Below are 25,961 nucleotides of genomic sequence, written 5' to 3' on the forward strand. Positions count from 1 at the left end.
ACACCTATACACATGTTCTGTTTTATTGTCTGTCTCCCCCTTCTAGACTGGGAGCCCGTTGTTGGGTAGGGACCGTCTCCATATGTCGCCAACTTGTACTTCCCAAGCGCTTAGTACAGTGCTCTGCACACAGTAAGTGCTTAATAACTACGATTAAATGAATGAATGAATGACGGGGAAAATCGTTTATCGGTCATTTATTAGCATCTCGAAAAGAACCGATTACAAGTACTTAAAATTTGTTGTTTACTGGAAACTGATTTTTGGCAAAGCAAATTGGTTCCAGTGACCACTGGTGTCGGAAAAACAAGCGAAGCGGTGTGGGTCAGTGGAAAGAGCCCGGGCTTGGGAGTCAGAGGTCGTGGGTTCTAATCCCACCTCCACTACTTGTCTGCTGTGTGACTTTGGGCAAGTCACTTCACTTCTCTGTGCCTCAGTTCCCTCATCTGTAAAATGGGGATGAAGGCTGTGAGCCCCCCCGTGGGACAACCTGATCACCTGATCCCCAGCACTTAGAACAGTGCTTTGCACATAGTAAGCACTTAACAAATACCACTATTATTATTATTATTATTATTACTATTATTTTATTAAGTGAAGCACAAGAAACAGGTGAAGTGGTGAGGCCTAGTAGAAAGAGCATGGGCTTAGGTGTCAGAAGAGCAGGGCTCTAATCTCAGCTCTTCCACTTCCCTGTTGTTGGGCCAAGTCATACTTTTCTCTGCAACGGTTTCCTTGGGAGTGTGGACAACATAGTGTGTCGAGCTTTAAAAGCACTTTCAAATACTTAATCAATCAATCAATCAATCAATCAATCGTATTTATTGAGCGCTTACTGTGTGCAGAGCACTGGACTAAGCCCTTGGGAAGTACAAGTCGGCAACACATAGAGACGGTCCCTACCCAACAATCACCTTGCCTGCTCTGTCCTTACCCCTCTGCTTCCCCACTACAGTGCGACCTGCACATTTGCTCCTAATTCATTCATTCAATCGTATTTATTGAGCGCTTACTGTGTGCAGAGCACTGTACCAAGTGCTTGGGAAGTACAAGTTGGCAACATCTAGAGACGGTCCCTACCCAACAAGGGGCTCCCAGTCTAGAACGGGGAGACAGACAACAAAACAAAACATGTGGACGGGTGTCAAGTCGACAGAACAAACAGAATTAAAGCTGTCCCTCGATCTCATCTATCTCGCTGCCGGCCTTGCCCCTGGCCTGGAACGCCTTCCCTCTTCATATACGAACAGTGTGGCTCAGTGGCAAGAGCCCAGGCTTGGGAGTCAGAGGTCGTGGGTTCTAATCCCGCCTCCGCCACTTATCAGCTGTGTGGCTTTGGGCAAGTCACTTCACTCCTCTGGGCCTCAGTTCCCTCATCTGTAAAGTGGAGATTAAGACAGGAAGCCCCACATGGGACAACCTGATTACCTTGTATCTATCCCAGCGCTTAGAACAGTGCTTGGCACATAGTAAGCGCTTAACAAATACCATTATTATTATTATTATAATACAGCCGACAATGACTCTCTCCACATTCAAAGCCTTATTGAAGGTCCATCTCCTCCAGGAGGCCTTCCCTAAGCCCTCATTTCTTCTTTTCCTATTCTCTTCTCCACTGCCCTGATTTTCCCCCTTTAATCACCTCTCTCAGCCCCACGGCACTTATTCATTCATTCATTCATTCAATCGTATTTATTGAGCGCTTACTGTGTGCAGAGCACTGGACTAAGCGCTTGGGAAGTACAAGTCGGCAACATATAGAGACGGTCCCTACCCAACAGTGGGCTCACAGACTAGAAGGGGAAATGGCAGATGGCAAAAAAATTGCTGGACTCCACCTGTATCCCGAAGCAGTGCTGGACTTGTTCATTCATTCAATCGTATTTATTGAGCGCTTACTGTGTGCAGAGCACTGTACTAAACGCTTGGGAAGTACAAGTTGGCAACATATACAGACGGTCCCTACCCAACAGTGGGCTCACAGACTAGAAGGGGAAATGGCAGATGGCAAAAAAATTGCTGGACTCCACCTGTATCCCGAAGCAGTGTTGGACTTGTTCATTCATTCATTCATTCATTCAATCGTATTTATTGAGCGCTTACTGTGCGCAGAGCACTGTACTAAGCGCTTGGGAAGTACAAGTTGGCAACATATAGAGATGGTCCCTACCCAACAGTGGGCTCACAGTCTAGACAGACATTAATGTCTGTCACCCCTTCTAGACTGTGACCTTAGTATGGGCAGGGAATGTGTCTACCAACTCTGTTATACTCTGACCAAGGTTATACCTAGGGGCCAGTATCATCATCATCAATCGTATTTATTGAGCGCTTACTGTGTGCAGAGCACTGTACTAAGCGCTTGGGAAGTACTTTGCCCACAGTAACTGCTCAAAAAATGCGATTGACTGATCAACTGTTGACAAAACAGGTCTTTGGGAATAAATCGAAGATCGGCAGGACCGGGACAATCGTGCTTCAGGAGCAATGCCCATTCGAAGATTTTTCTGTAAAATAAATTCAGTTATTTCTTACTACCTTCCAGGGTGTTCTCTCTCAGCGATTTCAATTTCGCTTGATACCTAGGGGCCAGTACAGTACTTTGCCCACAGTAACTGCTCAAAAAATGCGATTGACTGATCAACTGTTGACAAAGCAGGTCTTTGGGAATAAATCGAAGATCGGCAGGACCGGGACAATCGTGCTTCAGGAGCAATGCCCATTCGAAGATTTTTCTGTAAAATAAATTCAGTTATTTCTTACTACCTTCCAGGGTGTTCTCTCTCAGCGATTTCAATTTCGCTTGATACCTAGGGGCCAGTACAGTACTTTGCCCACAGTAACTGCTCAAAAAATGCGATTGACTGATCAACTGTTGACAAAGCAGGTCTTTGGGAATAAATCGAAGATCGGCAGGACCGGGACAATCGTGCTTCAGGAGCAATACCCATTCGAAGATTTTTCTGTAAAATAAATTCAGTTATTTCTTACTACCTTCCAGGGTGTTCTCTCTCAGCAATTTCAATTTCGCTTGATACCTAGGGGCCAGTACAGTACTTTGCCCACAGTAACTGCTCAAAAAATGTGATTGACTGATCAACTGTTGACAAAACAGGTCTTTGGGAATAAATCGAAGATCGGCAGGACCGGGACAATCGTGCATTAGGAGAAATGCCCATTCGAAGATTTTTCTGTTATTTTTTACTACCTTCCAGGGTGTTCTCTCTTGGCAATTTCAATTTCGCTTGGCCCAATGAAGTCTCTCCAAGCGGTTACCACATCTTCATCACATCCCGGTCTGGAGATTATCAGCAGACGGCACGGCCCACTGGACATGAACTCTACAAGCTTTCCAAATGTTTCCTACATATTTCCAAGGCCACAATTACACGATGGAGACACCTCAAAGTCACACTGGCATAGAAGTCCATTATTAATGCGCGTAAAACATTCTCCCCTCCCACCCTGCCACAGAAGAAAATCCTGAAGCCACTAAAGACTAACTCGGTACCCTTCGGTTCAAGTTCAAAGATGGAATGAGAAAACTAATGACCGATGGGATTTATTATTTTATTCTTATCAATAGTAATAATTGTTAAGCATTTAAGCAGAGAGGCAGCGTGGCTCAGTGGAAAGAGCCCGGGCTTGGGAGTCAGAGGTCATGGGTTCAAATCCCGGCTCTGCCGCTTGTCAGCTGTGTGACTTTGGGCGAGTCACTTAAATTCTCTGTGCCTCAGTTATCTCATCTGTAAAACGGGGGTTAAGATTGTGAGCCCCCCATGGGACAACCTGATCACCTTGTATCCTCTCCACCGCAGTGCTTTGCACATAGTAAGCGCTTAACAAATACCAAAATTATTATTATTATTTACTATGGGTCCAACACTGTTCTAAGCGCTGGGGGAGATACAAGGAGAAGCAGCGTGGCTCAGTGGAAAGAGCACGGGCTTGGGAGTCAGAGGTCGTGGGTTTTAATCCATCTCCGCCACTTCAGCTGTGTGACTTGGGGCAAGTCACTTAACTTCTCTGTGCCTCAGTTACCCCATCTGTAAAATGGGGGTTAAGACTGTGGGCCAACCTGATAACCCTGTAAGTAAGCGCTTAACAAATACCATCATCATCGCGTCCCTGCCCCAAACGGGGCTCTCGGTCTAAGGAGGAGGGCGATCAGGGATTGAATCCCCATTTTAGAGAGGAGGAAAGTGAGGCATAGAGAAGTGAAGTGACTTGTCCAAGGTCACACAGCAGAGGTGGGAATTGAACCCAGGTCCTCTGACTCCAAAGCCTGTGTTCTTTCCAGGAAGCCACATACTGCTTCTGAACCCAGCGGATACTTATATATAACAGAATCTGTGACCGTAAATTATACCCAGTTCTAAGAAAACTTGGAATAAAACGATTGGTTTTAGTAAAACCTGTAAAAGGGCACAAACATCTTATTTTTATGTGTTAATGGTATTTGCTAAGTGCTTACTACGCACACTGCATATAGCACTAGGGTAGATACAAGTTAATCAGGGTTCTGTCTCACATGGGGCTCACAGTCTAAGGAGGGAGAAGAGCTATGGAATCCTCATTTTACAGATGAGGAAACTGAGGCACAGAGAAGTAAAGTGACCCGCCCAAGATCACAGAGCAGGCAGGCAGGCAAGTCTTCTCATGGAATGACCACTCCAACCCCAATCCAGCGGGATTAGTCGGAACTGCTTGTTTTCCACTAACCTACGTTTAGTCAAATGATGAGCCTGGGCTTTGGAGCCAGAGGTCATGGGTTCGAGTCCCGACTCCACCAAGTGTCAGCTGTGTGACTGTGAGCAAGTCACTTCACTTCTCTGGGCCTCGGTTACCTCATCTGGAAAATGGGGATGAAGACTGTGAGCCCCCCGTGGGACTTCTCCCCCTTTTAGACTGTGAGCCCACTGTTGGGTAGGGACTGTCTCTATATGTTGCCAATTTGTACTTCCCAAGCGCTTAGTACAGTGCTCTGCACATAGTAAGCGCTCAATAAATATGATTGATGATGATGATGATGATTGACAACCTGATCACCTTGTAAACTCCCCAGCGCTTAGAACAGTGTGGGACAACCTGATCATCTTGTAACCTCCCCAGCGCTTAGAACAGTGTGGGACAACCTGATCATCTTGTAACCTCCCCAGCGCTTAGAACAGTGCTTTGCCCATACTAAGCACTTAATAAATGCTACCATTATTATTACTATTATTAGAACAGTGCTTTGCACATAGTAAGTGCTTAATAAATGCCATCATTATTATTATTATTATTATTATCGTACTCCAGATTACCACATGACCAACCCCTCCCAACTCGTTGAAGGTCTTAGCATAATAATAATAATACTAATGACGGCATTTATTAAGTACTTACAATGTGCAAAGCACTGTTCTAAGCGCTGAGGAGGTTACAAGGTGATCAGGTTGTCCCACCGGGGGGCTCACAGTCTTCATCCCCATTTTCCAGATGCGGGAACTGAGGCCCAGAGAAGTGAAGTGACTTGCCCCAAGTCACCCAGCTGACAAGCGGCGGAGCCGGGATTGGAACCCATGACCTCTGACTCCAAAGCCCGGGCTCTTTCCACTGAGCCAGCATAACTATATAAATCCAAACAAGACATTGATGGAAACACTATTTTGTGCTCTTTATTCATTCATTCAATCGTATTTATTGAGCGCTTACTGTGTGCAGAGCACTGTACTAAGCACTTGGGAAGTACAAGTTGGCAACATATAGAGACGGTCCCTACCCAACCGTGGGCTCACAGTCTAGAAGGGGGAGACAGAGAACAAAATAAAACACATTAACAAAATAAAATAAATAGAATATATACAATCCCACTGTAAATCTTGCCTAGGCCTATTCCTTGCTTGCAGTAGAGAGAGACCACAACTTTAATTCTGAGGTAGGGAAAAGAACTGACCTCCTTAGCTTTGTGTCGGTAAAATTCTTTGGCTTCGGACTCCGTCATGATTCTTTCTTCGTTAGCCAAAATGGCAAACCCAGCTTCCTGGATCTGTAGAAGCAAAGGGCCATGAAACTTGTTTTGGTAAAAAAATGACACGGGCCTATCTTCATCTTGGCCAAGAGATGAGATTTTGTAGTGAAAAGGAAGCGGGGAGGAAAACATCCTACCGCAAATAATAGCAGCGTGGCTCAGTGGAAAGAGCCCGGGCTTTGGAGTCAGAGGTCGCGGGTTCAAATCCCGGCTCTGCTAATTGTCAGCTGCGTGACCTTGGGCAAGTCACTTCACTTCTCTGGGCCTCAGTTCCCTATCTGGAAAATGGGGTTTAACAGTGTGAGCCCCCCCCGTGGGACAGTCTGATCACCTTGGAACCTCCCCAGCGCTTAGAACAGTGCTTTGCACATAGTAAGCGCTTAATAAATGCCATTATTAAATAAAACTTATTAAAAAGATGGTATTTGTCAGAATTCCAACTGAAGTCAAATCCTCCTTTCACTGTTGGGTAGGGACTGTCTCTCTATGTTGCCAACTTGTACTTCCCAAGCGCTTAGTACAGTGCTCAATAAATACGATTGATTGATTAGGCTGTGCTTTCCAAACTAAGCCAGGTCTGTCAATCAATCAACTGTATTTATTGAGCGCTTACTATGTGTGGAGCTGGGACAGTACAATCTAAAATAATATAACAGACACATTCTCTTCCCGCAACAAATTTAGTCTAGAGGAGCACTGTACTAAGCCCCTGGGAGAAGAGAGTCCAAAAGAAATAGCAGACACGCTCCTTACCCACAAGGAGCTTCCAGTTTAGAGACCATAAGGTGGGTGCGAAGCACGATATCCCAGCTTTGCCCCATCTTGGTTGGACCAACTTCTCTGCCAACATTAGCCAGTGGGAATATATTTATTATTTATATTTATTGAGCACTTTCTGCATGCAGAGCACTGTACTAAGTGCTTGGGAGAGTACAATATAACAACAAACCAGACGCTGTGGTTAGGGCTAGATAAAAAAAAAGATTATTTTCATCCGATAAAGGCGAAGGACAGAATTCTGCTAGGCCCCTTGTCCAGTTAGAATCCACTAGAGTTCCTGGCTCTTATACACTCATTCAATCCTATTTATTGAGCGCTTACTGTGTGCAGAGCACTGTACTAAGCGATTGGGAAGTACAAGTTGGCAACATAAGTACAAGTTGGCACTCCTCCAGTTACCACCCAGTTGGGAATTCTGGTGAATTCCCACCCCGATGAGATCTACTGGATCCTGCAGTAGGTTTGATTCCCAAGATATTTTGGAAACCTGAAGGGGCTGTTAGAAGATCACCTTAAAGCTTGAGGTTTGGTGCAACGATCAGTTTTAAAACCATAAAGGTTTCCGCTAAGCCACGTTGCCTCTCTAGTAGCATATCATCAATCATCATCAATTGTATTTATTGAGCGCTTACTGTGTGCAGAGCACTGTACTAAGCGCTTGGGAAGTACAAGTTGGCAACAAACATATAGAGACAGTCCCAACCCAACAGTGGGCTCACAGTCTAAAAGGGGGAGACAGAGAACAAAACCAAACATATTAACAAAATAAAATAAATAGAATAGATATGTACAAGTAAAATAAATAAATAAATAAATAGAGTAATAAATATGTACAAGCATATATCCATATATACAGGTGCTGTGGGGAAGGGAAGGAGGTAAGATGGGGGATGGAGAGGGGGACGAGGGGGAGAGGAAGGAAGGGGCTCAGTGTGGGAAGGCCTCCTGGAGGAGGTGAGCCTCGAAGGGAGGAAGAGAGCGAGCTTGGCGGATGGGCAGAGGGAGGGCATTCCAGGCCCGGGGGAGGACGTGGGCCGGGGGTCGACGGCGGGACAGGTGAGAACGAGGCCTAACGGTGAGGAGATTAGCGGCGGAGGAGCGGAGGGTGCGGGCTGGGCTGGAGAAGGAGAGAAGGGAGGTGAGGTAGGAGGGGGCAAGGTGATGGACAGCCTTGAAGCCCAGGGTGAGGAGTTTCTGCCTGATGCGCAGATTGATTGGGAGCCACTGGAGATTTCTGAGGAGGGGAGTAATATGCCCAGAGCGTTTCTGGACAAAGCCAATCCAGGCAGCAGCGTGAAGTATAGATTGAAGTGGGGAGAGACACGAGGATGGGAGATCAGAGAGAAGGCTGGTGCAGTAGTCCAGACGGGATAGGATGACAGCTTGAATTAGCAGGGTAGCGGTTTGGTTGGAGAGGAAAGGGCGGATCTTGGCAATGTTGCGGAGCTGAGACCGGCAGGTTTTGGTGACGGCTTGGATGTGAGGGGTGAATGAGAGAGCGGAGTCGAGGATGACGCCAAGGTTGCGGGCCTGTGAGACGGGAAGGATGGTAGTGTCGTCAACAGAGATGGGAAAGTCAGGGAGAGGGCAGGGTTTGGGAGGGAAGACAAGGAGTTCAGTCTTGGAGTTCAGCATATATATTATGGGTTTTTTTTTAAGTGCTGACTATGTGCCAAGCACTGTTCTAAGGGCTGGGGTCAGTCATCAGAAGACAGTTGGTGCCTTTCTTACCTTCGTGATAATCTCATCCATTTTTCCATGAGCGACAGCATCTGGTTTAATAATTGCGAGCGTGCAAGATTTTTCGGGTGAAACTACAATGAAGCAAAAGACACATGCATTTCACACTCCTTTCTGCTCTGAACTCTCCATCAGTCGTCAGTAATGTTTAGTATTGTATACTTATTTATCATTATTTATCATTGATCGTTATCATCTTTCCATTGAGCAGTGTGGCTCAGTGGGAAGAGCCCGGGCTTTGGAGTCAGAGGTCATGGGTTCAAACCCCGGCTCTGCCAATTGTCAGCTGTGTGACTTGGGGCAGGTCACTTCACTTCTCTGGGCCTCAGTTACCTCATCTATAAAATGGGGATTAAGACTGTGAGCCCCCCGTGGGACAACCTGATCCACCTTGTAACCTCCTCAACGCTTAGAACAATCAATCAATCGTATTTATTGAGCGCTTACTGTGTGCAGAGCACTGTACTAAGCACTTGGGAAGAGTGCTTTGCACATCGTAAGCGCTTAATAAATGCCATCATTATTATTATTTATCTTACATCACAGATCCTATTTTCTTTGTGCCTCACACTCATTCTCAGAACAGGTTTAGTAAGACAGTATCATTACCCTCCCTGTAGAAAGGAAAAAAACAGATACGGTCTGAGATCAATCAATCAATCAATCAATCGTATTTATTGAGCGCTTACTGTGTGCAGAGCACTGTACTAAGCGCTTGGGAAGTACAGGTCGGCAACATCTAGAGACGGTCCCTACCCACCAGTGGGCTCACAGTCTAGAAGGGGGAGACAGAGAACAAAACATATTAACAAAATAAAATTAATAGAATATCAACCAATCAATCATATTTATTGAGCGCTTACTGTGCACAGAGCACTGTACTAAGCACTTGGGAAGTACAGGTTGGCAACATATAGAGATGGTCCCTACCCAACAGTGGGCTCACAGTCTAGAAGGGGGAGACAGAGAACAAAACAAAACATATTAACAAAATAAAATAAATAGAATATCAATCAATCAATCAGCGTGGCTCAGTGGAAAGAGCACGGGCTTTGGCGTCAGAGGTCATGGGTTCAAATCCCGGCTCCACCACATGGCTGCTGTGTGACCTTGGGCAAGTCACTCAACTTCTCTGAGCCTCAGTGACCTCATCTGCAAAATGAGGATTAAGACTGTGAGCCCCATGTGGGACAACTTGATCCCATTGTATCCCCCCAGCGCTTAGAACAGTGCTTTGCACATAGTAAGTGCTTAACAAATGCCATCATCATTATTATTATTATTTATTGAGCGCTTACTGTGCGCAGAGCACTGAACAAAATGCTTGGGAAGTCCAGGTTGGCAACCTATAGAGACGGTCCCTATCCAACAGTGGGCTCAGAGTCTAGAAGGCGGAGAGAGGCAACAAAACAAAACGCATTAACCAAATAAAATAAATAGAATAAACATGTACAAGTAAAATAATTATTCATTCATTCAATCATATTGATTGAGCGCTTACTGTGTGCAGAGCACTGGACTAAGCGCTTGGGAAGTCCAAGTTGGTAACATAGAGAGACGGTCCCTACCCAACAAAGCTAGTGAAGGAATTCAGAATTCTCATTCATTCATTCAACCGTATTTACTAAGCGCTTACTGTGTGCAGAGCATTGTCCTAGGCGCTTGGGAAAGTACAATATAACAATAAAGAGTGACAATCCCTGCCCACAGTGAGCTCACAGTCTAGAGGCGGGGAGACAGATGTTAATTCATTGAATTGTATTTACTGAGCGCTTACTGAGTGCTGAGCTCTGATCTAAGCGCTTGGGAAAGTACAATGCAGCAATAAAGAGAGATCTGTACTCATCAATACAAATAAATAAATAAATAAACATAAACAAATAAACAAACAAACAAACAAATAAATAAATAAATACAAATAAATAAAATGACAGCTATGTATATAAGTGCTGTGGGGCTGGGACGGGGGAAGAGAAAAGGGAGCAAGTCAGGGTGATGCAGAAGGGAATGGGAGATGAGGAAAAGTGGGGCTTAGTCTATCATTTGAGGACCTCAGAACCCGGTTATCTAATCAACTCACGGAGGCATCAGGGCTTCTTTGACATGATAATAAACACTTCATCCATGGGTACAAATATTTTCTAATTTTACTCTTTCATTCTGAGTCTACGATGTCCTACACTTCCGATGAGCCTTTTTTTTAAAAGTATCTGTTAAGTGGGGAAGCAGCGTGGCTCAGTGGAAAGAGTTCATGGGTTCGAATCCCGGCTCCGCCAATTGTCAGCTGTGTGACTTTGGGCAAGTCACTTCTCTGAGCCTCAGTTCCCTCATCTGTAAAATGGGGATTAAGATTGTGAGCCCCGCCGTGGGACAACCTGATCACCTTGTAACCTCCCCAGCGCTCAGAACAGTGCTTTGCACATAGTAAGCGCTTAATAAATGCCATTAAAAAGGGAATCAGCCTAAGCGCTGGGGTAGATACAAGCTAATCAGGTTGGACACCATCCGTGTCAATCAATCAATCAGTCGTATTTATTGAGCGCTTACTGTGTGCAGAGCACTGTACTAAGCGCTTGGGAAGTACAAGTGTCCCACTTGGGGCTTGCAGTCTTAATCCTCATCTCACTGACGAGGTCAATGGAGCCCAGAAAAGTGAAGTGACTTGCCCCAGCTCACACAGCAGACAAATGGCAGAGGCAGGATTAGAACCCAGGTCCTCTGACTCCCAGGAGCATGCTTTCTCCACTAAGCCATACTGCTTCTCTAGCTTGCGCTCCGAAAGAATTCTCTTCTTCTCGAGTTAGTACGAAATGTGCTCTCATTTTTAGATTCATCAGTAAAATGGTGGTTTTCTTCTTCCCTCCCTGAAGTGGATTTCTTGCTTTTAAATTCCTCTGCAGTGGAGGTTTTTTTTCCTTTTTTTTTCCCCTTCTTTCTGGCTCTGGGGACTCATTACTGTAACATAATACACAGGCTTGGGAGTCAGAGGTCATGGGTTCTAATCCAGGCTCTGCCACACAATGATTTATAATTTTGGTATTTGTTAAGCGTTTACTATGTGCCAAGCACTGTTCCAATGTCAGCTGTGTGACTTTGGGTGAGTCTAATCCCGGCTCTGCCACAAAATAATTTATAATTTTGGTATTTGTTAAGCGCTTACTATGTGCCAAGCACTGTTCCAATGTCAGCTGTGTGACTTTGGGCAAGTCACTTACCTACTCTTACCTACCTTAGTTACCTCATCTGTAAAATGGGGACTAAGTGTGAGCCCCACATGGAACAACCTGATTATCTTGTACCTGTATATATGTATATATGTTTGTACATATTTATTACTTTATTTATTTATTTTACTTGTACCTATCTATTCTATTTATTTTATTTTGTTAGTATGTTTGGTTTTGTTCTCCGTCTCCCCCTTCTAGACTGTGAGCACACTGTTGGGTTCGGACCGTCTCTATATGTTGCCAACTTGTACTTCCCAAGCGCTTAGTACAGTGCTCTGCACACAGTAAGCGCTCAATAAATACAATTGATTGATTGTATCTAACCCAGTGCTTACAACAGTGCTTAGCACGTAGTAAGCGCTTAACCAATACCATCATTATTATTGTTATTATACTGATATGAGCAGGCAGACATAGGTTGTTATTATTCATTCATTCAATCGCATTTATTGAGCGCTTACTGTGTGCAGAGCACTGTACTAAGCGCTTGGGAAGTACAAGTTGGCAACATATAGAGACAGTCCCTACACAACAAGAGGCTTACAGTCTAGAAGGGGGAGAATTAATTCATTCTCAATTAATAGTCTGAGTTGTGATACCTGGGAAACTATCTACTCTTCTACAGAAATAGCTAATGATACAAAAATCAATATTTGAAGTCATATAGAGTTATACTTTTGGATTAAGGAGAAATTTTTAATCCTCTGGAAAGGGATGGAGAGAGATAAGCAAATGGGTAACAAAGTTCTAAATCAACATCTCTGTTCTTTCCCCTACTACTAAATCTTTTTAAATGGTACTTAAGTGTTTAACATAAGCTTATAAGCACCTGTGCTCTATCTACTAGGCAAAACTGCCTCGCACTTTAAGAAAAAATGCTTAATAGATGCCCAAGCAAACAAGCCAGTGGTTATTCTTGGATTCGCTATAAAGAAGAAAAAAAGGGAAAGCTTTTGCTTTGGAAGATATTTATCTCCTTGAGGGTGGGGAATGTGGGTTTTGTTTCTGGCATACAGTGCTTAGTACAAGAAGCAGTGTGGCTCAGCGGAAAGAGCCCGGGTTTTGGAGTCACAGGTCATGGGTTCAAATCCCGGCTCTGCCACGTCAGCTGTGTGACTTTGGGCAAGTCACTTCACTTCTCTGGGCCTCAGTTCCCTCACCTGTAAAAATGGGGATTAAGACTGTGAGCCCCCCGTGGGTCAACCTGATCACCTTGGAACCTCCCCAGCGCTTAGAACAGTGCTTTGCACATAGTAAGCGCTTAATAAATGCCATTATTATTATTATTATTACTAGGCAAAACTGCCTCGCACTTTAAGAAAAAATGCTTAATAGATGCCCAAGCAAACAAGCCAATGGTTATTCTTGGATTTGTTATAAAGAAGAAAAAAAGGGAAAGCTTTTGCTTTGGAAGATATTTATCTCCTTGAGGGTAGGGAATGTGGGTTTTGTTTCTGGCATACAGTGCTTAGTACGAGGAGCAGCGTGGCTCAGCGGAAAGAGCCCGGGCTTTGGAGTCACAGGTCATGGGTTCAAATTCCGGCTCCTCCACTTGTCAGCTGTGTGACTTTGGGCAACTCACTTCACTTCTCTGGGCCTCAGTTCCCTCACCTGTAAAAATGGGGATTAAGACTGTGAGCCCCCCGTGGGACAACCTGATCACCTTGGAACCTCCCCAGCGCTTAGAACAGTGCTTTGCACGTAGTAAGCGCTTAATAAATGCCATCATCATTATTATTATTATTACAGTGCATGCATCCCAGGGACCCTACCATTGGTCCCAGCTCCTGCCGGGGAAGGGCTCAAAAAGCAGCAATAGGATGAGTCCACGTGGGCAAGGAATGTGTCTACCAACCCTGTTGTGGTGTACTCTCCCAAGCGTTTAGCACAGCGCTCTGCCCACAGTAAGCGCTCAAATACAATCGATTGATGATTGATAACTGGTCCCCCTGTGTCGGGTGCCAGGTTGTATGATGTGGGAGCGACGATGCTCCCACCCCCAAATGCCGCCAGAATTCCCGTCGGCCCCGGCTCCAACCCGAGAAGGAGTCACACAGTGGCAATGGGGTGAGTCCTCCCCAAATCAGTGCTCCCCTTAGGGCTAACCTCTGGGGCGCATCAATCCACGGGCCTGAAGCTCTCAACAGCGTCAACCTCTGGGGTGTACCAATCGCGGGCCTGGTATTCATTCATTCAATCGCATTTATTGAGCGCTTACTGTGCGTAGAGCACTGGACTAAGCGCTTGGGAAGTACAAATCAGAGCTCACCTACTCCAGGAGGCCTTCCCAGACTGAGCCCCTTCCTTCCTCTCTCCCTCGTCCCCCTCTCCACCCCCCATCTTACCTCCTTCCCTTCCCCACAGCACCTGTATATATGCATATATGTTTGTACATATTTGTTACTCTATTTATTTTACTTGTACATACCTATTCTATTTATTTTACTTTGTTAGTATGTTGGGTTTCGTTCTCTGTCTCCCCCTTTTAGACTGTGAGCCCACTGTTGGGTAGGGACTGTCTCTATATGTTGCCAACTTGTACTTCCCAAGCGCTTAGTACAGCGCTCTGCACACAGTAAGCGCTCAATAAATACGATTGATGATGTTGATGATGATGAGCAACATCTAGAGACGGTCCCTACCCAACAACGGGCTGACAGTCTAGAAGGGGGAGACACACAACAAAACCAAACAAGTAGACACACGGGCAGGCTGAGGCCTTCTCGATTTTTAAAACACTGGGAAGGCCGTGACTGCAGCTGTGACTTTTGGGACTGTTAGATTGAGCCACGAGGAGCCTGGAACTCAGATCCGCTGGCTACAGTGCTCTACGGCTCTTGTGCTGACTGTTGGCCTTTTCTTTTATATTCGTTCAAATCTGTCTTTGTGTTTCTGACACAATTTTCCCCATGCTAAAAGACTTTGGGGGTCAGATACAGTGACTCCATCCACCCACTTGCTTTTCCCCAGTGCTTAATACAGTGCTTTGCAAACAGAAGACGCTTAATAAATCAATCGATCAGAGTTATTGAGCGCTTACTGCCTGCAGTACCAAGCACTTGGGAGAGTTCAACATAACAAGAGTTCAACTGAGAGCTCACCTCCTAAAGGAGGCCTTCCCAGACTGAGCCCCTTCCTTCCTCACCCCCTCATCCCCCTCTCCATCCCCCATCTTACCTCCTTCCCTTCCCCACAGCACCTGTATATATGTATATATGTTTGTACATATTTATTACTCTATTTATTTATTTATTTTACTTGTACATATCTATTCTATTTATCTTATTTTGTTAGTATGTTTGGTTTTGTTCTCTGTCTCCCCCTTTTAGACTGTGAGCCCACTGTTGGGTAGGGACTGTCTCTATATGTTGCCAACTTGGACTTCCCAAGTGCTTAGTACAGTGCTCTGCACACAGTAAGCGCTCAATAAATACGATTGATGATGTTGATGATGATGAGCAACATCTAGAGACGGTCCCTACCCAACAACGGGCTGACAGTCTAGAAGGGGGAGACAGACAACAAAACAAAACAAGTAGGCACATGGGCAGGCTGAGGCCTTCTCGATTTTTAAAACACTGGGAAGGCCGTGACTGCAGCTGTGACTTTTGGGACTGTTAGATTGAGCCAAGAGGAGCCTGGAACTCAGATCCGCTGGCTACAGGGCTCCACGGCTCTTGTGTTGACTGTTGGCCTTTTCTTTTATATTCTTTCAAATCTGTCTTGGTGCTTCTGACACCAGTTTTCCCCACGCTAAAAGACTTTGGGGGTCAGATACAATGACTCCATCCACCCATGTGCTTTCCCCCAGTGCTTAATACAGTGCTTTGCAAACAGAAGACGCTTAATAAATCAATCGATCAGAGTTATTGAGCGCTTACTGCCTGCAGTACCAAGCACTTGGGAGAGTTCAACATAACAAGAGTTCAACTGAGAGCTCACCTCCTCCAGGAGGCCTTCCCAGACTGAGCCCCTTCCTTCCTCTCCCCCTCGTCCCCCTCTCCATCCCCCCATCTTACCTCCTTCCCTTCCCCATAGCACCTGTATATATGTATATATGTTTGTACATATTTATTACTCTATTTATTTATTTATACTTGTACATATCTATTCTATTTATCTTATTTTGTTAGTATGTTTGGTTTTGTTCTCTGTCTCCCCCTTTTAGACTGTGAGCCCACTGTTGGGTAGGGACCGTCTCTATATGTTGCCAACTTGTACTTCCCAAGCGCTTAGTACAGTGCTCTGCACACAGTAAGCGCTCAATAAATACGATTGATGATGATGATGACAACAGAGTTGGTAGACATGATCTCTATCCACAAGGAAGGGAATCAGAAAACAGTTGGGTTTGATGTGACCTAATAAATAAACTTTACCATTATTACTACTACTGATTACCATTGGCTTAACGATTTAGAGATTAAGAAAGACATTTTCGGTCTGTGGGGCCTATTTGAACTGAATCCTACTTACCTGTTTCATCTTGTTCTCCAAAATCTCGGTCGTTAAGAACCATTTCGTTTCTGTCCCAAAGAGCCTCATCTTTAATCTAGTATAAATAACACACGATTAGAAAGTACGAGATATGCAACAGCATTCCAGACCCAGACACGCCATTCTTCACACCCGTTAACAACGAGAGACGTTTTTCTTTTTTTAAAAAAGGTATAAATCGTTCAAACGCCCGAAAATTACTTCTGGACCAGACTGTGCTGAACTAGTTTCCACAATCACTGAATCATCGGTATTAATGCAGCGCTTACTGTGTGCAGAGCACTTGTCTAAGTGTTTGGGAGAGGACAAAACAACAAAGTTGGTAGACACCATCCCAGCCCACAGCGAGCTTCCTCAACAAATCCTTTCCGTCTGACGGCGAACAAATTTATATTTTGCGGCAGAAAGGATTCCCATACACTTAAATCTAGTTGCTTCCATTCTCAAGGAATTTTTGCCAAAAGGGGATCATTGACTATGGTGTTCCTACTGTGATGCTGAACCGCGGGACCACGAGTTAAGTGCAATATTCTGATTAAACCTTCTTTGCTATATCCATAATCTGGTAGCTGTGTTAGCCGTCTAGGGTTATCCCAGCAAGGTTACGTTTTAAAATAAGTGCAGTATTTGAAGAAACAGCACCGTTTGTCAGTTCTAAATTATAATTATAAATTATACAATTACAGTTATCCATAATCTGGTAGCTGTGTTAGCAGCCTAGGGTTACCCCAGCAAGGTTACGTTTTAAAATAAGTGCAGTATTTGAAGAAATGGCACCGTTCATCAGTTCTAAATTATAATTATAAATTATACAATTCCACAATTACAGTTATCCATATTCTGGTAACTGGGTTAGCAGCCTAGGGTTACCCCGGCAAGGTTACATTTTAAAATAAGTGCAATATTTGAAAAAACGGCACCGTTCGTCAGTTCTAAATTATAATTATAAATTATACAATTACACAATTACAGTTATCCATATTTTGGTAACTGGGTTAGCAGCCTGGGATTACCCCGGCAAGGTTACATTTTAAAATAAGTGCAATATTTGAAAAAACGGCACCGTTCGTCAGTTCTAAATTATAATTATAAATTATACAATTACACAATTACAGTTATCCATATTTTGGTAACTGGGTTAGCAGCCTGGGATTACCCCAGCAAGGTTACGTTTTAAAATAAGTGCAGTATTTGAAAAAACAGCACCGTTCTTCAGTTCTAAATTATAATTATAAATTATACAATTACACAATTACAGTTATCCATATTCTGGTAACTGGGTTAGCAGACTAGGGTTACCCCGGCAAGGTTACATTTTAAAATAAGCGCAGTATTTGAAGAAACGGCACCGTTCATCAGTTCTAAATTATAATTATAAATTATACAATTACACAATTACAGTTATCCATATTCTGGTAACTGGGTTAGCAGCCTAGGGTTACCCCAGCAAGGTTACATTTTAAAATAAGTGCAATAGTTGAAAAAACAGCACCGTTCGTCAGTTCTAAATTATAATTATAAATTATACAATTCGACAATTACAGTTATCCATATTCTGGTAACTGGGTTAGCAGCCTAGGGTTACCCCAGCAAGGTTACATTTTAAAATAAGTGCAGTATTTGAAAAAACAGCACCATTCGTCAGTTCTAAATTATAATTATAAATTATACAATTACACAATTACAGTTATCCATATTTTGGTAACTGGGTTAGCAGCCTAGGGTTACCCCAGCAAGGTTACATTTTAAAATAAGTGCAGTATTTGAAAAAACAGCACCGTTTGTCAGTTCTAAATTATAATTATAAATTATACAATTACACAATTACAGTTATCCATATTCTGGTTAACTGGGTGAGCAGCCTAGGGTTACCCCAGCAAGGTTACGTTTTAAAATAAGTGCAGTATTTGAAGAAACAGAACCGTTCATCAGTTCTAAATTATAATTATAAATTATACAAATACACAATTATAGTTATCCATATTCTGGTAACTGGGTTAGCAGCCTAGGGTTACTCCAGCAAGGTTATGTTTTAAAATAAGTGCAGTATTTGAAGAAACGGCACCGTTCATCAGTTCTAAATTATAATTATAAATTATACAATTACACAATTATAGTTATCCATATTCTGGTAACTGGGTTAGCAGCCTGGGATTACCCCCAGCAAGGTTACATTTTAAAATAAGTGCAATATTTGAAGAAACGGCACCGTTCATCAGTTCTAAATTATAATTATAAATTATACAATTACGAAATTACAGTTATCCATATTCTGGTTAACTGGATGAGCAGCCTAGGGTTACCCCAGCAAGGTTATGTTTTAAAATAAGTGCAGTATTTGAAGAAACAGCACCGTTCATCAGTTCTAAATTATAATTATAAATTATACAGTTACACAGTTACAGTTATCCATATTCTGGTAACTGGGTTAGCAGCCTGGGATTACCCCGGCAAGGTTACATTTTAAAATAAGTGCAGTATTTGAAGAAACGGCACCGTTCATCAGTTCTAAATTATAATTATAAATTATACAATTATAAAATTACAGTTATCCATATTCTGGTTAACTGGGTGAGCAGCCTAGGGTTACCCCAGCAAGGTTACGTTTTAAAATAAGTGCAGTATTTGAAGAAACGGGCACCGTTCATCAGTTCTAAATTATAATTATAAATTATACAATTACACAATTACAGTTATCCATATTCTGGTAACTGGGTTAGCAGCCTGGGATTACCCCAGTGAGGTTACATTTTAAAATAATCAATCAATCAATCAATCAATTGTATTTATTGAGTGCTTACTGTGTGCAGAGCACTGTACTAAGCGCTTGGGAAGTACAAGTTGGCAACATATAGGGACAGTCCCTACGCAACAGTGGGCTCACAGTATTTGAAGAAACAGCACCGTTCATCAGTTCTAAATTATAATTATAAATTATACAATTACACAATTACAATTATACAGTTGAGCCCGTTGTTGGGTCGGGACCGTCTCTGTATGTTGCCAACTTGTACTCCCCAAGCGCTTAGTACAGTGCTCTGCACACCGTAAGCGCTCAATAAATACGATTGAATGAATGAATGCAGTTAATACAATATATATGATACAATATAAATTATACAATCATAAGCGTGAAGCTGGCAAAAAAATTATGTGCAAAGAACAATCACCAGGTCAGACGCAGTCCCCGTCCCACACAGGGCTCACGGTCTAAGAAGGAGGGAGAATAGGCATTGGATCCCCATCTTACAGGTGGGGAAACTGAGGCTCGGAGAAGTGAGGTGATTGTTACAAGGTTACACAGCAAGAAAGAGTCAGAATCAGGATCAGAAAATCCTCAGCCATCCAGGCTTAGTGGTTGTCCCCACTAAGACACGCTGCTTTCCAAATAAACTATAGGAGACTGCGACAGTGGGGCACTTCATCAATTACATAGGTGGCCTCCTCGTTCTCCCAGAGGAAGGGAGAAGGAGCTGATCAGTCAATCAATCAATCGTATTTATTGAGCGCTTACTGTGTGCAGAGCACTGTACTAAGCGCTTGGGAAGTACAAGTTGGCAACATATAGAGACAGTCCCTACCCAACAGTGGGCAAGCAAGGACTCAGGGGCTCTGGAAGTAGTTCAGGCCCTCACTTCCTCTTCTCAATCAATCAATCAATCAATTGTATTTATTGAGCACTTACTGAGTGCAGAGCACTGGACTAAGCGCTTGGGAAGTCCAAGTTGGCAACACATAGAGACGGTCCCTACCCAACAGTGCTGCGACACCCTTTCATTCACTCATCCAATTGTATTTATTGAGCGTTTGCTGCGCGCCGAGCACTGTACTAAGTGCTTGGAAAGTACAATCCAGCAATAAAAAGAGACAATCCCTGCCCACAACGGGCTCACAGTCTACAGCGGGAGACGTCAATACAAGTAAACAGACATCAGTATAAATAGAATTATTATATATACAAATGTACCGTAGTGCTGTGGGGTGGGGAGAGGGGGGACCAGCAAAGGGAGTGAGTTGTGGTGAGATGGAAGGGAGTGGGAGCTGAGGAAAAGTGGGGTTTAGTCTGGGAAGGCCTCTCGGAGGAGGTGAGCCTTCAGTAGGGCTTTGAAAGGGAGAAGAGGGATTGTCTGGAGGATTTGAGGAGTGGGGGCTTTCCGGGACAGAGATAGGATGTGGGCCGGGGGTCGGCTGTGAGACAGGCGAGATTCTCGCCCTTCTAGACTGTGAGCCCGCTGTTGGGCAGGGACCGCCTCTAGATGCTGCCAACTGGCATCATCATCATCAGTCGTATTTATTGAGCGCTTACTATGTGCAGAGCACTGTACTAAGCGCTTGGGAAGTACAAATTGGCAACATATAGAGACAGTCCCTACCCAACAGTGGGCTCACAGTCTAAAAGGGGGAGACAGAGAACAAAACCAAACATACTAACAAAACAAAATAAATAGAACAGATATGTACAAATAAAATAAATAAATAAATAGAGTAATAAATATGTACAAACATATATATATATATATATATATATATATATATATATATATATATATATATATATATACTTGCACTTCCCAAGCACTCAGTACAGTGAGCCCGTTGTTGGGTAGGGACCGTCTCTATATGTTGCCAACTTGTACTTCCCAAGCGCCTAGTACAGTGCTCTGCACACAGTAAGCGCTCAATAAATATGAATGAATGTGGGCCAGGGGTCGGCGGTGAGACAGGCGAGATTCTCCCCCTTCTAATAATAACAATAATAATAATGGTGTTTGTTAAGCGCTTACTATGTGCAAAGCGCTGTTCTAAGCACTGGGGAGGTTACAAGGTGATCAGGCTGTCCCACGGGGGGCTCACAGTCTTCATCCCCATTTTACAGATGAGGGAACTGAGGCCCAGAGAAGTGAAGTGACTTGCCCAAATTCACACAGCTGACAAGTGGCGGAGCCGGGACTTGAACCCATGACCTCTGACTCCAAAGCCCGGGCTCTTTCCACTGAGCCACGCTGCTTCTCTTCTAGACTGTGAGCCCGTTGTTGGGTAGGGACCGTCTCTATATGCTGCCAACTTGTACTTCCCAAGCGCCTAGTACAGTGCTCTGCACACAGTAAGCGCTCCCAAGCGCTTAGTACAGTGCTCTGCACACAGTAAGCGCTCAATAAATACGATTGATTGATTGATTGAATAAATACGACAATGAATGAAGGCACTTATTTCTGCACCTTCTAGCATCCCCTCCTTCAGCCCCACAGCACTTATGTCCATATCTGTAATTCACTGATTTATGGTGACATCTGTATCCCCCTCTAGACTGTAAGTTCGCTGAGGGCGGGGAATGTGTCTACCAACTCTGTTATACTGTACTCTCTCAGGCACATAGTACAGTGCTCTGCCCACAGTAAGCGCTTAATAATAATAATAATGATGGCATTTACTAAGCGCTTACTATGTGCAAAGCACTGTTCTAAGCGCTGGGGAGGTTACAAGATGATCAGGCTGTCCCACGAGGGGCTCACAGTCTTCATCCCCATTTTACAGATGAGGGAACGGAGGCCCAGAGAAGTGAAGCGGCTTGCCCAAAGTCACACAGCTGACCAGTGGTGGAGCCGGGATTTGAACCCATGACCTCTGACTCCAAAGCCCGGGCTCTTTCCACTGAGCCACGCTGCTTCTCAACAAATCTGGCTGACTGATTGAGACAAAGCTGCCACTTCCAGAAATACTCCAGAATTCCTCCAGAATATCAAGTTTTCCTACTTACAGGAAGTAGGAAACTTGCAAGTTAGCAAGTTTTCCTACTTATATGAGAGCGAACCAGGAAGCTGGACCCTCTCCGTGAGACAGCACAGCACCTGTATATATGTATATATGTTTGTACATATTTATTACTCTATTTATTTTACCTGTACATATTTATTCTATTTATTTTATTTTGGTTTATATGTTTTGTTTTGTTGTCTGTCTCCCCCTTCTAGACTGTGAGCCCGCTGTTGGGTAGGGACCGTCTCTAGATGTTGCCAACTTGTACTTCCCAAGCGCTTAGTCCAGTGCTCTGCACACAGTAAGCGCTCAATAAATACGATTGAATGAATGAATGAATGAGTGACAGGCCCAGTTAACTGCATAAGTTACCTCTCCCATCTCTATATGTTGCCAACTTGTACTTCCCAAGCGCTTAGTCCAGTGCTCTGCACACAGTAAGCGCCCAATAAATACGATTGAATGAATGAATGAGTGACAGGCCCAGTTAACTCCATAAGTTACCTCTCCCAAGGATGCTGTGTCTGAAAAGATCCTGCTTTGAAAAGAATGACTCCACCGCGATTGAAGATGGGAAAGTGAGCTCCCCTGTTTTGCAGAGAGAAAATGGATTTTACTGCCTGAGAGCAAACTCTCTGCTTAAACGTGTAAATGTAATTTAAATGTGATTTCTTTGATGGTACTGACCTGTCAACTTGTTTTGTTTTGTTGTCTGTCTCCCCCTTCTATATATGTATATATGTTTGTACATATTTATTACTCCATTTATTTATTTATTTTACTTGTACATATCTATTCTATTTATTTTATTTTGTTAGTATGTTTGGTTTTGTTCTCTGTCTCCCCTTTTTAGACTGTGAGCCCGCTGTTGGGTAGGGACTGTCTCTACATGTTGCCAACTTGTACTTCCCAAGCGCTTAGTACAGTGCTCTGCACACAGTAAGCGCTCAATAAATACGACTGATCGATTGATTGATTGATTCTAGACTGTGAGCCCGCTGTTGGGCAGGGACCGTCTCTGTTGCAGAATTGTATTTTCTAAGCGCTTAGTACGGTGCTCTGCGCACAGTAAGTGCTCAATAAATACGACTGAATGAAGGAATGAATTTTCTCAAGTTTACCCAATAAGAGCAGTAAGAGGGAAGCAGAGATAAAAACAGCTTTATGAGATGGAGTCAACTTTGGGTAGGGACCGTCTCTATACGTTGCCAACTTGTACCTCCCAACTTAGTCCAGTGCTCTGCACACAGTAAGCGCTCAATAAATACGATTGAATGAGTGAATGAAGGAACTTTTAATATTTTAGCTTTCTATGTGTCCGAAGCGACTCGCTATCCCAAATTTTACCACTTTCCGTTCAGCTTCTTGATCCAGAACCTTCTTTTCTGCTCCTAGCTGGTCCACAATTGTCCTCTGTAATACCGGTGCATTTGCTCCTCTTACGACAGCTACTAATTCTCCACCCTAGAATACATGAGAAATTTATCAGCGCAAACACTAGGTTTGCTTTTCATTATTCAATTTTACCCCACACAAGTGACGTGCATGCCTGGTCCACGTCTGTTATGCTGTGCTCTCCAAAGTGCTTAGTACAGTGCTCTGCACACAGTAAGTGCTCAATAAATACGACTGACTGAATGACCAAGGCTGCAGTCGTATGCTCAGTTTTAATCAAGGCTAGAACGGGAGTCAGATGGACTTGGCTCTGTTTTCATTCGCTTTTGATATCACTTCCATTTTGCCTTTAGAGATTGTTAAAGGTTATTATTTATAGGTTAGAGGTTATTATTAGTTAGAGGTTACGGAGAAGCAGCGTGGCTTCGTGGCAAGAGCCAGGGCTTGGAAGACGGAGGACGTCGGTTCTAATCCCGGATGACCTTGGGCAAGATACTTCACTTCTCTGTGCCTCAGTTACCTTATCTGAAAAATGGGGATGGAGACTGTAAGCCCCACGTGGGACAACCTGATTACAACAGTGCTTGGCACATAGTAAGTGCTTAACAAATACCATCATTATTATTAAGCCTTTCTTTGTCTCAGTTTCCCAATGTGTCTATATTCCCGTTATGGGTCACAATCAATCATCGTATTTATTGAGCACTTCCCAACCAATCAATTGTATTATTGAGCACTTACTGTGTGCAGAGTGCCGTACTAAGCGCTTGGGAGAGTATGATATAACAGTATAACAGAGTTGGTAGACGTGTTCCCTGCCCACAATGAGCTTACAGTCTAGGGGGAAGTAGGGTTGCCATTATTTTCCAATACTAACTTATATGATTCAATTACTCTAACTAGTTAATTGAAAATCATGCTTTAGATAATCATTTTCATTAGCATTTCGATCCTCAAATAATCAGCATGTTCCTGCTTATCTAAATGCCAGCACTTCTAATTTTTCGGAATATTTTTCTTACAAAATGACTTCAAAGTAGACGCAGAAAAAGGAATATTTTAAGGCTACAAATGTCCAGTAATTGACAGGGAACTTAACTAGCCTAAAAATCCACATGATGAAAGTAAAAGTGCAAATTCCAACTCTTCATTCCTACAGTTTTGGAGCCTCGGTTAATGTAAAATTTGCTAATTGTCGAATGGGGATGAGCGCGGCGGCCTAGCTGGAAAAGTTGATCAATATTTGGTACTTATTCGACCACATCTGTTAGTTTCACAGACCTCTTTTTAGATATGTGGTCTGGCCAAATGGTGAAAGCTACATTGGGCCTTTGTTCCTTGGATCAGACAATCTGAGATCCAGGAAAGATTTGTTCAGCTTCCTTTAATACACTTCCTGCTTCGGCAACACTGCAAGATTTCCCAGCCTTCACTAATCCACACGCAGCAACCTCCACTGTTACACTAGCGGTTTATCGTCGAGGTAACAAGCCTAAAAATGAGTTACGGTCAATCTTATACTGCATTTGACAAAAACTATTAATCCTACCAATCAACCAAGCCATTGCATTTGCTGAGAATTTCCTGTGTACAGGGCACTGTACTAAGTACTTGGGAGAGTAGCACGCAATGGTATGGACAGACATATTCCCTGCCCACAACTAGCTTATGGTCTAGAGAGGGAGACAGACATTATTATAAATAAATAAATTACAGATATGTACATCAGCACTTAGAACAGTGCTTTGCACATAGTAAGCGCTTAACAAATGCCATTATTATTATTATTATTATTATTATAAGCACTGTGGGGCTGGAGAGTGGGGGTGGGTGAAACCCCCTACTATTTTGGGAGCCATGTCTATATTTTTGTTGCTTTATGCTTACGCTCTGCCTTCGCAGAATCCCAATATCCCATTGTTTTCCTACTTTCCAGGGAAAATAATTCCTCGGCCTTCCTTTACTACTGTTTCCTCACTGTACCTCGTTCTCCTCACCGTCCCTCGTTCTCGCCTGTCCCGCCGTCGACCCCCGGCCCACGTCCTCCCCCGGCCCGAAATGCCCTCCCTCCTCATATCTCTTCCTCCCTTCAAATCCCTACTGAGAGCTCACCTCCTCCAGGAGGCCTTCACAGACTGAGCCCCCTTTTTCCTCTCCTCCTCCCCATCGCCCTCCCTCCTTCCCCTCCCCACAGCACCTGAATATAAACATTTGTACAGATTTATCACTTTATTTATTTTACTTGTACTTATTTACTATTCTATTTATTTTGTCAATGATGTGCATTTAGCTTTACTTCTGTTTGTTCTGACGACTTGACATGTTGGTTTTGTTGTCTGTCTCCCCCTTCTAGACTGTAAGCCCATTGTTGGGTAGGGACCGTCTATGTTGCCAACTTGTACTTCCCAAGCACTTAGTACAGTGCTCTGCACACAAAAAGCGCTCAATAAATACAAGCGAATTAATGAATTAATTAAATTACCATAACCATACATGAAAACATCCGAAGTGGAACTACCGTCCGCACCAAAAGACGAATGAGGGATCTTTGT

At 43.6% G+C, this 25,961-nt stretch overlaps 1 protein-coding gene across 1 annotated transcript in view; it reads right to left on the reverse strand.

The window, feature by feature from the left end:
* The window catches only part of NME9 (NME/NM23 family member 9), a 73,249-nt gene that overhangs the window by 14,983 nt on the left and 32,305 nt on the right, over positions 1-25,961 (reverse strand). The window contains exons 6-10 of the mRNA XM_038748155.1: positions 23,362-23,478; positions 16,237-16,312; positions 8,525-8,607; positions 5,939-6,031; positions 3,209-3,363 (exon numbers count right to left, since the gene is read on the reverse strand). Coding sequence (XP_038604083.1) covers positions 3,209-3,363; positions 5,939-6,031; positions 8,525-8,607; positions 16,237-16,312; positions 23,362-23,478 — 524 coding nt within the window. The remainder of the gene's footprint in view (positions 1-3,208; positions 3,364-5,938; positions 6,032-8,524; positions 8,608-16,236; positions 16,313-23,361; positions 23,479-25,961) is intronic.

The sequence above is a fragment of the Tachyglossus aculeatus genome, chromosome 1 (assembly GCF_015852505.1).
Source record: "Tachyglossus aculeatus isolate mTacAcu1 chromosome 1, mTacAcu1.pri, whole genome shotgun sequence".
Taxonomy (NCBI): domain Eukaryota; kingdom Metazoa; phylum Chordata; class Mammalia; order Monotremata; family Tachyglossidae; genus Tachyglossus; species Tachyglossus aculeatus.